Source organism: Mycetomoellerius zeteki, unplaced genomic scaffold, assembly GCF_001594055.1.
Source record: "Mycetomoellerius zeteki isolate Tzet28-1 unplaced genomic scaffold, Tzet1.0 scaffold25, whole genome shotgun sequence".
NCBI classification, from domain to species: Eukaryota; Metazoa; Arthropoda; class Insecta; order Hymenoptera; family Formicidae; genus Mycetomoellerius; species Mycetomoellerius zeteki.
This window is the reverse complement of record NW_017257227.1, coordinates 1,000,853-1,013,357: the sequence shown is the minus strand read 5'-3', so window position 1 is coordinate 1,013,357 and position 12,505 is coordinate 1,000,853. Positions and strand designations below refer to the sequence as shown.

At 31.5% G+C, this 12,505-nt stretch overlaps 3 protein-coding genes across 3 annotated transcripts in view; 2 read left to right on the top strand and 1 right to left on the bottom strand.

Moving 5' to 3' along the window:
* nudC (nuclear distribution C, dynein complex regulator) overlaps positions 1–2,586 on the bottom strand; it is an 86,121-nt gene extending 83,535 nt beyond the window's left edge. Inside the window, exons 1-4 of the mRNA XM_018449828.1 lie at positions 2,358–2,586; positions 2,181–2,258; positions 1,871–2,089; positions 657–848 (exon numbers count right to left, since the gene is read on the bottom strand). Coding sequence (XP_018305330.1) covers positions 657–848; positions 1,871–2,089; positions 2,181–2,258; positions 2,358–2,429 — 561 coding nt within the window. The 5' untranslated portion in view covers positions 2,430–2,586. The remainder of the gene's footprint in view (positions 1–656; positions 849–1,870; positions 2,090–2,180; positions 2,259–2,357) is intronic.
* Positions 2,587–5,508: 2,922 nt separating this feature from the next.
* On the top strand, positions 5,509–6,128 carry LOC108723762 (uncharacterized). Its single transcript, XM_018449713.1, has 2 exons — positions 5,509–5,690; positions 5,777–6,128. Exons 1-2 carry the CDS (start codon positions 5,579–5,581, stop codon positions 5,986–5,988), a joined length of 324 nt encoding a protein of 107 aa, XP_018305215.1. The 5' UTR covers positions 5,509–5,578; the 3' UTR covers positions 5,989–6,128.
* Positions 6,129–6,405: 277 nt separating this feature from the next.
* The window catches only part of LOC108723676 (uncharacterized), an 8,942-nt gene continuing 2,842 nt past the window's right edge, over positions 6,406–12,505 (top strand). Inside the window, 9 exon segments of the mRNA XM_018449589.1 lie at positions 6,406–6,554; positions 6,609–6,831; positions 6,954–7,073; positions 7,139–7,286; positions 7,380–7,627; positions 9,174–9,327; positions 9,390–9,508; positions 10,325–10,490; positions 11,338–11,478. Coding sequence (XP_018305091.1) covers positions 6,658–6,831; positions 6,954–7,073; positions 7,139–7,286; positions 7,380–7,627; positions 9,174–9,327; positions 9,390–9,508; positions 10,325–10,490; positions 11,338–11,478 — 1,270 coding nt within the window. The 5' untranslated portion in view covers positions 6,406–6,554; positions 6,609–6,657.

Genomic DNA, 12,505 nt, shown 5'->3' with positions numbered 1-12,505 from the left:
TCAACCTACCCTTTGCAGCATATTGATATTCGAAAAACAATCGAAGAATGATACAATATCATAAGGTACAATATCATAAACTAGAAGTACAAAATATGAAGTAGAATATATATATATACATATATATAACGAAATTAATTAAGTTTAACAACGATGACAATCTTTTTTTGTGTATGCGTGATTTAGAATTTGTGACTAAATTTATAAATTTCATAAAATTTATATAAATTTTATTATGCCTAGATTGTGTGATAATCATTTCTTGGCGTGAACGCGAAAATATATCGATGATGCTTGCGATGTAATGTGTAACATTCATATGCAATTTAAGAACATACGATATAAAATTTTTCGAATTAAAAGAATTTTATAAAATATACTTATGTTATAAATAATTTTATAAAACAATAGTCTATCAACATATTAATCTATTAACTAATCTATTAGCTTTATTATTTATTTGCCACAATTTCGATATTTCGATTATAACTCGACTGTTGCTATCGAAATTAAAATAAATCCAAATTGATGCTTATAAACAAAGAACAACAAGAATTTGATATTTGAAAATATTTTTCTAACTTATATAAATATTTTAAAAAAAGTTTCGGCGCGCCACATGTGCAGTTAATCATATAAAAAATATAAGCACTTACCTCCACTTCTCCAAGAGTTTGTGTCCATCTATAATTCGGCATGTCAGCACCATTACCGCTGTTAGGCTTTAGTTTATTTTTCTCTTCTTCCTCATCAGATACGTTGCTTTTATTCGAATCTGTAGTCTTGTCATTTACAGCGCTGTCATTACAATCGTTGCTAGATCCTGCCACAGCAGCATTTGCTGATTTCTGTACAACAAAAAATCATTTAATTGAGTATTATATAATTTATAATGCCTTTGATATCTTTAAAAAAAACAGTGAGTGATTACATAGCCACAACGCTCATGTCAAATAAGGTTTTCAATACATTTTGAATACACACACTGTAACATCTTGAAGCAAGACACATAGGCATACACACCATGGATCAGCTAGTATAACAGAATATCAATATTCTTTCCATTCTTACACAAGTTTTTAAAAGTTTAAATCCTAAGTGGACTTTCTCGCTTTTGTATTTTTCTTTACTGTATATAATAATAATAACATACGTTTGTTCAACAATAGGCAATTATTTCAAAATGTCTTTTTGAAGAAAATATTATGAGATCAAAAAAAAGATCTAAAATATCAATAGATAAGAAATAGCTGATCCAAAAAGCATGAGTTGACCTATCGATATACAGACACAAACAAAATACATATAATCTTAACGACACTATGGCTATGTTATTTATTGTAAGTACTGAAAATTTATAGTATACATGACGTGAACTATAGATTTTCTGTACTTGCAGTGAACAACAGAATATATCTCAAATAATACGCGATAATAATTTTATTTGAAAGATTATCGATTATCTTCAAATATAACAAAAAAATCATAAAGCAAAATAATTACTTCACTATACAGGGTGTCCCAATAACTATTACCATCTAAAACATCTTCTAGTCTATAAGGTGTAGAAAAAAATTTATATCACCAAAATTACACAATGTAAAGGAGGCTATCATATGGTAATAATTTTTGTCCAGGTGGAGGCGCTTCGGAGATTTCAAGGTCAATTTCGTTTTTATATAATTCCATTTAAAAAAATGAAGTTGACCTTCAAATCTCCTAAGCGCCTCCACTCGGGAAAAAATTATTATCGCCATATAATAGCCCCCTTCATACTATGTAATTTTGGTTGTACAAATTTTTCTCTACACCTTATAGATTCGAAGATATTTCAGGTGATAATAGTTATTGGGACACCCTGTATAAATACCTTGTTGTCTATTTCTTCTTGTAATTTAACAGCCTGTTCATCGGTTAATTCAACTATTTTAGAATCATTGTCTATTTTCTCTTCTTCTGCTTGTTCTTCTTTTCTCTTCTTCTCGAGTCTCTCCTTACGCCTTCTATCTTGCTCTGCTCTTTCTGCTTTATCAGAAGCAGCTTTGGCGAGAGCATTGGGTTCATATTTTTTTAATTTGCTTATTACAAGCTGCACATGAAAAGAGCAAATCCGATCAATTTGAAACTGTTTTGAATGATAATAAAAGAAAATTATTTTGTGTTACTTTTCGAACAGTTACCTTTTCAGCTGCTCCTTCGCCACCACCGGTATAAAAGTCTGTTTTTCTCGCAAGAAAACTGAAGAAAGTATCCAACAACTAAAAAAGAAAAGCGAAATCTTCGTATCTTTTGGACAGCCTTATGAAAATATAAATATTTCATCGCGCGAGATAACCTCAAACCAAAAAATTACTTACGTCTTGCACACCTTCATGTTGCTGTGCCAATGCCAGAAACATTCCATCAAATTGGTCCTCGGTTTTCGTCATTGTTCGTTAATATTTGTGTACCACAATTTATACGAGAAAAGGTCGCAATAATCGTCACGTTAAGTAAGTATTCGCTATCGCTAGATCGCTACAGGTAGAAACGGTTACTCAGCCTTGTTAGTAGACTCCAACCACATTTCCATGTGGAAACATCTCGAATTATCGACCGGATTGAAATACGCGACCAGCTAAACAATACCGATAGCGTACTCTGACGGCAGAGCAACAGAACAACTTCGAATCGGTTATCGACTATTAATACAAGTATTTTTAAAAATAATATTTAAAAAAATATAATTGTAAAAGACAATTCTTGAACATATCTTGAGTAAAGAAGATACCTGTAAAAGAACTTGAATGCATCTTAAATAAAAAAGATAATTGTAAGAGATACTTTTAAAAATATACATATGTATACTATAACTGATAATCTTCAAAACATACAATGTTGATTAGTTGATTGCTAGATCATTTAATATCACGTTAAGTATTTTAATGCAAATATATACATAATTCCGTGTTTATTATTCTTTTATGAGGTTGTTTTAATTCGGAAAAATTTTATACTTTAGTAATAGACACTTTTATCTTACTTTATGATACATATATTCATCATAAATGTTATCGATTTTCGCATTTATGCTAATGGATGATAATTATATAATCTAGACATAATAAAATTTGTATAAATTATAATTTCAGAATTATAAATTCAGTCATATCTTGAATTATGCACACTGAAAAAATAAATAAAATTTAATTTTTTTAATAAATCTCTCTCTCTCTCTCATTCGTTTGAATAATTCTAACAAAATTCCTGACGAAAATAAAAATCGGAGCGTAAGAGAAAAGTAACAAAAGCATAAACGAAACTTCTAGAAGGTAAAAATCGAAACAACGAAACGTAAAAGGAGCGTAAACCTCTTTTACGTTTCGTTTATGCTTTTGTTCCTCTCCCTTTACATTCGACTTACGCTCCGATTTTTATTTTTGCCAAGAATATTTATTAAATATAAAAAGATTTTCCTTCCTTCTTTCTACTTCCTTTCATTTTAAAAGGAGTTTGAGAAAATTTCAAACATCCTTTATATTAAAAATCATTGTCATCATTGTTAAACTAATATTTATTTAATTACTCATTAACCTCGATATATTATATTTCGTCTTTTTAAATTGAATTCTAATTTAGTTAATAATTAGCAGTTTCATAATGTAATTAAACTAACATAATTAGAAATTAAACTATTATATTATTAATTAAACTATTATATAATTGCTAGCTCCCATTTTAAGAAGAAATTCTACTATACCAGACGTTATCTATTTCAGAAATTATTGTATACATTCATAAATCATTATATTCCTATTTTCTTTCCTCTTATTGCAGCCGATATTAATTAAACTTTATAAGTGTCGTTTAAGAAAAGATGTTCTCTCAAGATATATTTCTTAATTAACGAAATATCTACTCCTGAATATTTCTAGACATTTCACTTCCATAGCCAGTGACTTGTTAAGTATGGGATTTTTCGTGCTGATTATTTCGCCGAAATCAGATAAAGGGCGATCGGACGCACGGGTTGTTTCGGCTTAAATTATTAGCATCGCCCAAGCGCTCAAGCATTGAGAAAATGGCGATGAGCGGTGGGGAGAGGGAGGAGGGCGACGCGGCCCTCGCCGACGTTCGACGATTCCAGGTAATTCAAGAAAACATGCAACAAAACAACATGCGATGGAAAAACCCAAGTCGAAAAATAACGTGAGAATAACTCACCAGTAGCTGAACTCGCCATCGATCGATCTCCCCGCTTTAAATAATCCTTCCGTTAATCCTATTCTTATTCCTCTGTGCTCCATATTGCTGGAATACGAAGGAACATGTTGCTCACACATTTTCTAAAAAAACAAACGAGACACAACACCACAGACGTCGATCGCGAATGTCCGAGATACGCGCTGATGGCGGTTCACGAGGACCGATTATCACACTGCGACGATCCATCACCCAACTGAATCCGATATTTCGATACTCCGATTTCCGAACACTCGTACGCGAAATTTTGCCGAAACGTAGTGGGCAAACCGCAGAACACACACACATACACACACACGCGCGCGCGCGCGCGAAACGGTTGCTTTTTTTATTACGTGCACGTGAAGCGCGCGATGGCGCGATGCTAACTGATCGGTAATTACAAAATTTCGGTCACGTGACCGTTCAGTCTTGCGCATCCACCGGCGTAGAAAATTTGAAATGTTGGCCATTTTGAAATGTTCAAACGTTTTTGGCGGTTTGAAATCGAATTCGAAATAAGGGTAATTATTACCAAAATAATTACCAAAATAAGATCGTAATTGATACATTAAATTATATAAACAAAATAAACTCTCGACATGCGATTTATTGAAAATATTGAAATATTTTTTTAGATTAATTAATATATATAATATATATTCCAATATTTTTTAGAAAAGCGATTATTGCTGCCTTCTATTCGTTTATCTCAAATATTAAAATGTACCAAAGTTCCTATAATAACAAGCTAAACATATATTCAGCTAACAAATTAAACGACTTAACTTATTATTATAATGACAACAGTAATAATTTCTACAGTAATAATTTTGTTCAACCATCAAAATAATTATGTTAAACTTAAGCATTCGTATTATGCTGTAAAAAGTTTTATTATTATAGCAACCAGTTTCAGCATATTACGTAATTATTTTTAGATTTGTATTTGGCTAAATTTTTAAATATTTTAGCAAAATTATTCTTTCCATGTATTTAATTTCACATTAGACTAGTATTTTTATACTAGTATTTTTTTGTCTAATCTAATGTGAAATTAAAGATAATATAGATGTATCAGATCACAATATGTTGTAGATATGAAAACGCGACATTATTGCGTTACAACCCCAGTTGATAATATTATTAAAAAATTTGGCTCGAAAGCTGTGTTTACATTACGTACAGTAATGTAAATTGTAAATTATAGATTTTTAGCGTTGGCAGTGAATTAAGAACACTATATTGTTTTATGCGATCGCGATATGTTCTCAAATGTGGATTTTTATCGATTTTTATCCGCTTAGGTTATAAATCGCTTTAAATCGTTTTCCTTTCTCTTTGTACATACGAAGGCATGGCATTTGACAGGACGGAGAGATTCGTGGAAATAGCTACGTCAACTTCTGCTCAAGTGGGACCGGGGACTTACGATATATCGGATCCATCAAAGCCAGCTCGACATCTGGGTAACTTATATAATGCACAACATTTGCGAATTCTTCGGTAAAACTTGCATTCGCATCCGTTACGTAACATAGACTACATTCCACAGACAACGCTTATCCATTTTTGAGAGGAGCTAGCAAGCAGACACTCGGCATACCAAAAGATGTGCATAAGTTCCCGGGTCCTGGTTCTTACAATATAGAAGCGCCACGGAAACGTATACCAGAACGTGCATTTTCCCTATTCATGCTTCATTTATTTACAATTCTTCCGCATCGGTATACGCACAGATATTCGATATCCTCTAAGATTCAATAATTTACAGGGCGGCGTTAGTCTTGATTATACCGATGTTAGATTTAAAGAAAAGATGTGTGAAAGACCAAGTCCAACACAATATATCTTGCCGAATGATTTGTTTAAGGAAACACCTCGAAAAATAAAATCCCATCCGGGTACTTGGCATGGTTCCGCAGGCAAAGTAAATAAAGTATTTTCCTGATTTATGTATTTTGTGTTTTAGTTTTGCTGCAAATATATTCGAAAATATTACACCGACAAGAAAAAGTGTTCGATATTTGTAATTATAATTGCACTAAATTATTTGGTAAAATAATTATGGTCAGAAACTCCATTTTTATAATTTTATTACTGCTATAATATTAGTAATAATAATTATATTCATAGTTCTATGTTAAATATGAAGCATTTAACATAGCTATTTGTTAGCTATGGCTGATTCCTCCTCCGCGACCACTCACGACAAGCCTTGCTGTTCCTTCGAAACGTGACATTGGCGGATACGACTACAATGAACGAGGCGTACTTGTAAAAAATCCGGTCATCGAGCATAAGCCAACCGATTTTTACGATGTTCCCCGAGGGTGCCGAGTGGCTTCTGTTTGTGAAATACCTCGCGAACGATTATTTATACCGCAGGAGACAAACTTTACCGCTCTGAAGTACAAAGGAAACTTTTGGAGCAGAATGAAGGGTAGAGATGACGAACGGACTTCCGTGACCCCGGGTCCCGGGGACTACGAGCACGAAACAAAGAAAAGTCCCGTCCAAATCCGCGACGAGAGAACTAGGGAAGCGAAAAGAGCCGCCGCTAAGCAGCCACGTTTCTTGGAAGCTTTGTACCAGCAAAAATTACGCCAAGTAATTTTAAGAACATGCTTTGTAACTTTCGCAGTCGCCGGTTCGTTCGCGAAAACTCCGAGCCGGGAAACTGCCTTTGTATCTGTGAGAATCGCCTTATGAAAATTTACTTTTTCACAAAGAACTTTCCAGCTCCCAATCACTATGACTTACCAAAAAGCGTATTCGATAAATATAAACATATTCTGTGTAAATGTGGCTCTTTTATGGTAGAATCGCCGCCATTCAATCAATCTGCGAAGGTACGTTTTGATAAATTTGCTCCAATTATTATAACATAATTATGATTTATTCCTCTTCTCTTAAGAGATTCGAGGAAAATTTTCAATCAGATACACTCGGACCTGGAACTTATGAAATTACGGTTCCGCAAATTTGTTACGGTTCTATTCTTCATGCACCGTTTGGTGCTTTCGATGATCGTTTCAAGAGAATTATCGAAGAGGTGCTGCCAGGTATGTAACGTTATGTAACTAATAAATTTTTCATTTAATATGCACATCATATATAAATTTGTATTAAAATTACATTATAAGTTTACGTTGCAGGTCCTGCAGATTACCATACGGATATCGGAACTTTAGCCTTTGAATCGGCAAAACGTCTTAAAAATAAACATGAAAAAATGTTTGACTACATAAAATTTTGTAAAACACTACCATCGATAAGCGACGATGATGAATATATGGTAATGGATGAATGTCAAGTAATGATGAAAGTAGACGAAGGAAAGTGTCCGGTATATCATGCAGTCTTCAAATCAAGAGTAGATAGATTTCCAAAAATTCGCAAAAATGTGAGTATTATAAGAATTTTATGTGCTCCTAATTTTATGTTACTTTATCGATATACTGCAATGAAAATGCACATGCTATTAGCCCAGTACGCTAAGAGGTGTCAGCACCGCCATAAAAATGTGATACTATAATAATAAATTCTGTAAATTTGTTTATAAATCGATATATTTCATTTATCGTAATAATTTTCCATATGAATGATGCATTCTGATCGATATAAATCATTTTTAATGTGATGATCTTTCACATAAATGTTCTAAATATAAAAAAAAACATGCAAAATAATATATTAACAATAATTTGTATAAATTATTAAGCTTAAATAATGATAAAGTCAATTATCATACATGAGCACAATAAATAAATTATTTATTTAAATTAACAGCCAAGATTTCCAACCTTGTATTTTGAAAAAAATTATATATATATATCTAAACAAAGTTATATTTAAAATACTAACAAAATATATATTATTTTTATACATGTATATATATATATTTTACATTCATCACGCCGAATTAACCAATCTGGAAAGGTAATAAATGAAGCAGTCGAAATTGCTCCTACAGCGTTTAAGAGCATAAAGCTTAAGACGGTGAGAGATTCGAGCTAGTAGTCACAATAAGTCTGTGGTCAGACCGAAGATTCTTTCGACTTGCTCGGGAAAGTGGGCTCGGTATAACCGAGTAATCCGGGAAGCACAAGGTAATCAGGAGAGCCGGAGACGAAATTAATGGCAGTGGATCGAACCGATGCATCTGTACCCGAGGCGATTCGGGGCTAGGATCCAATCTGGCCGTTAATCGAGAGCGTCGGAACGAGATTCGATGCCGCAGTCCATAGATAGGCTAGGATAGAGTCGTCACTACCGAACTACTTGCTGCTGATTCCGCTATGTTCGATGAGTTCGTGTAGTTTAGATTAGCTGACGTTTCATTTAAACAATCAAAACAGTTCCAAATTGTCAGTGAAATTTATAGGTGACACTGGTGTATGGTATCAACTGTTAAATTAATATTGTTTACTAACCGTATCAGTTTCTAAATGATCAAACTTCGTTTCCCTCGTTGGATGTTTTCGAGGAAGCTGTATTTACATAATGTAGGGAAGAATAGTGACTGTGTATGCCGGAAATGACATTTTGCTGCACTCTGCAGGTCATTTCCACATAGAAACATGTGACCGATGTTGCCCAGAGAAATCACTTCCGGCTCGTTGAGCCGGAAATTCGAGCCAATCCCTGCAATGGTGTCTCTATCTATGTAGCGCGAATTGCGAATAGCCGGAAACATCGGCGCTTAGGTTTGTGTCCAAATCAGCGGCCATTCTATTAAATGATTAAATTATAAAGAAGAGGAAAACATGTCTCTCCTCTATTATCCTCTATAATTTAATCAGGCGGGAGTAATGTGCCTCGGAATACAAAAATACAAATACTTACGATGAATTTTATCTCGCAATTATAATTATAATATTTAAAATAAGATCAAATGGTGTGTCAATATTCATTTCAATTAAAAATCATTTATCTTTCAATTTTGATAGGGTGATGTACCGGATTCAGGTGCTTACGAAGTTTTATCAGCCTTCAAAGCTAATCGTGATAGATGCGATTTCCTTTGTCGACGATTAGCTCCACCCTTCGGCTCTCGCGCTAGTCGGTTTCCGATGATACCAGAAGGCGATTTCCATGTACCAGGTATAATGAAGTAAATATCAAATCGTTTACGAAGCTTTTTCATTATTGCTATGCGTACACAGGTCCAGCACACTACGATCTCAGGGGAGATATATCAAAGAACGTGAAAAATGGCGTGATATATTCTGCTCCTCGTGAAAAAAAAATGGATGTCAAAGGACCAGGACCATTTCATTATCACGTAAGATTCTTTCAATTTATGAATAATCGATATATTTTATGGAATGTTTATTACTAAAGTTCTATTTTATTCACATACTTGCAGTACAAGTTTTATAATAAATAAAAATCAAGTATTAAGTTTTTAGAATTTTAAAAGATTAAAGATATTATAAAAATCATTTATAATACATATATAAAAGTTGCAAAAATTATGCAATAGATACATATTTAAAAATGTACGTCAATATATATGATGTTCGCGCGATTGTATAATTAATTACATATGCATTTTTTTTATGAGTCTTATATTATTTCGATCCCATTGAGAAATTATTATATTTTAATGACAACACCGAATGATCGCTTTCGATCGATTACAATTTTTAATCTTCCGACTCGTAAAAGCATTCGATAGTATTTGCTTAGTTATAACATGGCAGGATATTGCGTACTCACAGCATATGAGAGTAATACCGGATGCTTCAGTTGGTGATGTATGAGACACAGTTATACTGTGAGATGGCTAGCATCCTGCATTATTCTGTCTGCTGTATCCGTACGTAAATCGCAGATACTACAAAAATACGGATTTCTTATTTACGAATATTCTAGGGTACCGCTAATTATTCATATATTTAACTGGTTTGAATTAAACTTATTGTTAGATGATAATTTAATCGTATAATTATAATTGATGTATTTAATCGTGAACAATTACATCAATAAAAAAAGATTAAATTATCAACTAAATCAGTTTAATTAAAGTTAGTTAAATATATGTTAAGTAAATAACTAATGTTACGATATGTTTAACTAATTAATGATTTTTATGTAGATACATCCATACATTACGTCATCCGTTATGAAAAAGTCATTTAATGTCAGACTCGGTCAACCAAAGACCATTCAAAGAATTAATGAAGTCCAAACTCCTTGGCAACATCGACGATTGAAAAAAACACTTCGTTGGTTTGCTATACCTCGCGAAAAATATCAACATTGTAGCGCTCTCTGATATTTATTAAATAGTTTGGTGAAATAAAAAAGTTTAATCACTTTTTAAAAAATCTTACACATATAATATAGAATTATTAAGAATATATTTTATTATTCATCAAAAACATTTACATGTGTCTTTTAAAAATATTTGTATTTTTAATGTATATAAATAATAAATTACAAGATTCTTGCTATAAATAAATTATTTCACATCTTTTATAACTGTCTTAAGTTACTCTATAAATCATTTACTTTTATCGAATATGCAGAACAAATATAAAAATTTCATAAATATTCAATCAAAGAAAAGAACTTGCAACGCAATCAATTTTTTATACCTTTAGGAAAGATGGCAACTAAAATCAATACAGAGAAATGCTCAGTAAAAGACGTTCACTGAACTGTAATAGCCAAGTGTAATGATGCGTAAGGAAAGGCAAATGTTTTCCAAATATAAGATTATGCGGTTGAAATTCCTACTGTTGTACTCTTATTACCTATAATATTGAAGATAAATTGAAATTTAACGTCCTTCAATAGACTTTGATAAGTTTTAATATTCGGTACATTAAATCTTAACGTTCGCCGCACACAAATAATGTCACATTTTACACTAAAATTAAATATTCACAAATTCTATAATCTATCTGTTAAAATTTCAAATCTAACATACGCAAATAGCTAAAATTTAAAATCATATTTTTGACTGTAATCTATTAAAAAAATATACAGCAGCGGAAAATAAATGAGGTTTTAGTATGAAGTCATACATTTAAAAAAATATGTGTATCATTGAGATAAATACATAAACCACTAATACTATTTCAAGTTGTAATCTGTAATTTATAGGCAAAAGGGAATCCATTTGGGATTACACGACATACGTGAATCCGGTTATCATCCAACGCAATGCCATGGCAGCTGACACATATCACAAATACAAGAAGGATACTCAATTGGCAACAAATTTGAAAACAAGAATAACGATTGGTTCAATAAAAAATAAATACTACATTATATAAAAAAGAAATATTATATCGGTATCTTAGAATTAAAATAAAAAATTCTATCAAACGATCACATTCTAAATAAAGAAGAAAAAATATGATTTCCTATTATAATAATATAATTAATGAGAATGAGAAATATAACTTATGATCATAATATTATTACGAAACAATATAACTAAAACAATTGAATTAATCTATTTGAATTTTTGACAATTATGTTAAAACTCGGAAATTAAATGTACCTTTTCTAGAGAAAAAAGTAAAAATATAGATGATAATGCCGAGTACTTGATTTTAAATCAAAATTCATATACATAAAATAATAATTTCACTTATTAAATTTCTTGATTCATGTTTCCTCATATTTTGATATTCTCTTCAAAAAACATATTAATATTTAAATCTTAATTTTCAAGTCAAATATTACATAATGGCAAACCAACCAATCAATATCTGTATATTTAATTATGCAACATATTATGCATTCACATTGAATCAATCAAGCGTTGTGAATTATCTCTGTAATTATAATCTGCTTTTGGCATATATCCAGGTTTATAATATGTATACTCGTGAGTTCAATATCAGAAAGTTGAGATCTAACGTACAGATCCGTATTTAAATCATTTCCATCGATAAATAGACGCATTTATTTATGAGATTTGGTAGTATATGTTACGTAAGAGCTACTAAATGCGCGTATTTACCTATCATTAAAGTAAGGTGTGAATACGGACTACAGTATTTTACAATTTCATTTAATCAAATAAAAAAACATTCTTTATACAATATATTGTGTTTTCTAAATGGATTCATCTATCTAATGAGATGAGATAAGATCGAAAATCTTCGGATTAATTAAATAACAATTATTTATTAATTAAAAGATAAAAAATTAAGCTCTCGAGATAAAACAATATGTAATTATTTATTATTAAAAATTATAATTATAGAAAATATCTATACTAATAAAAGAGGCATCGTTGACATAAATAGGACAATTTTCT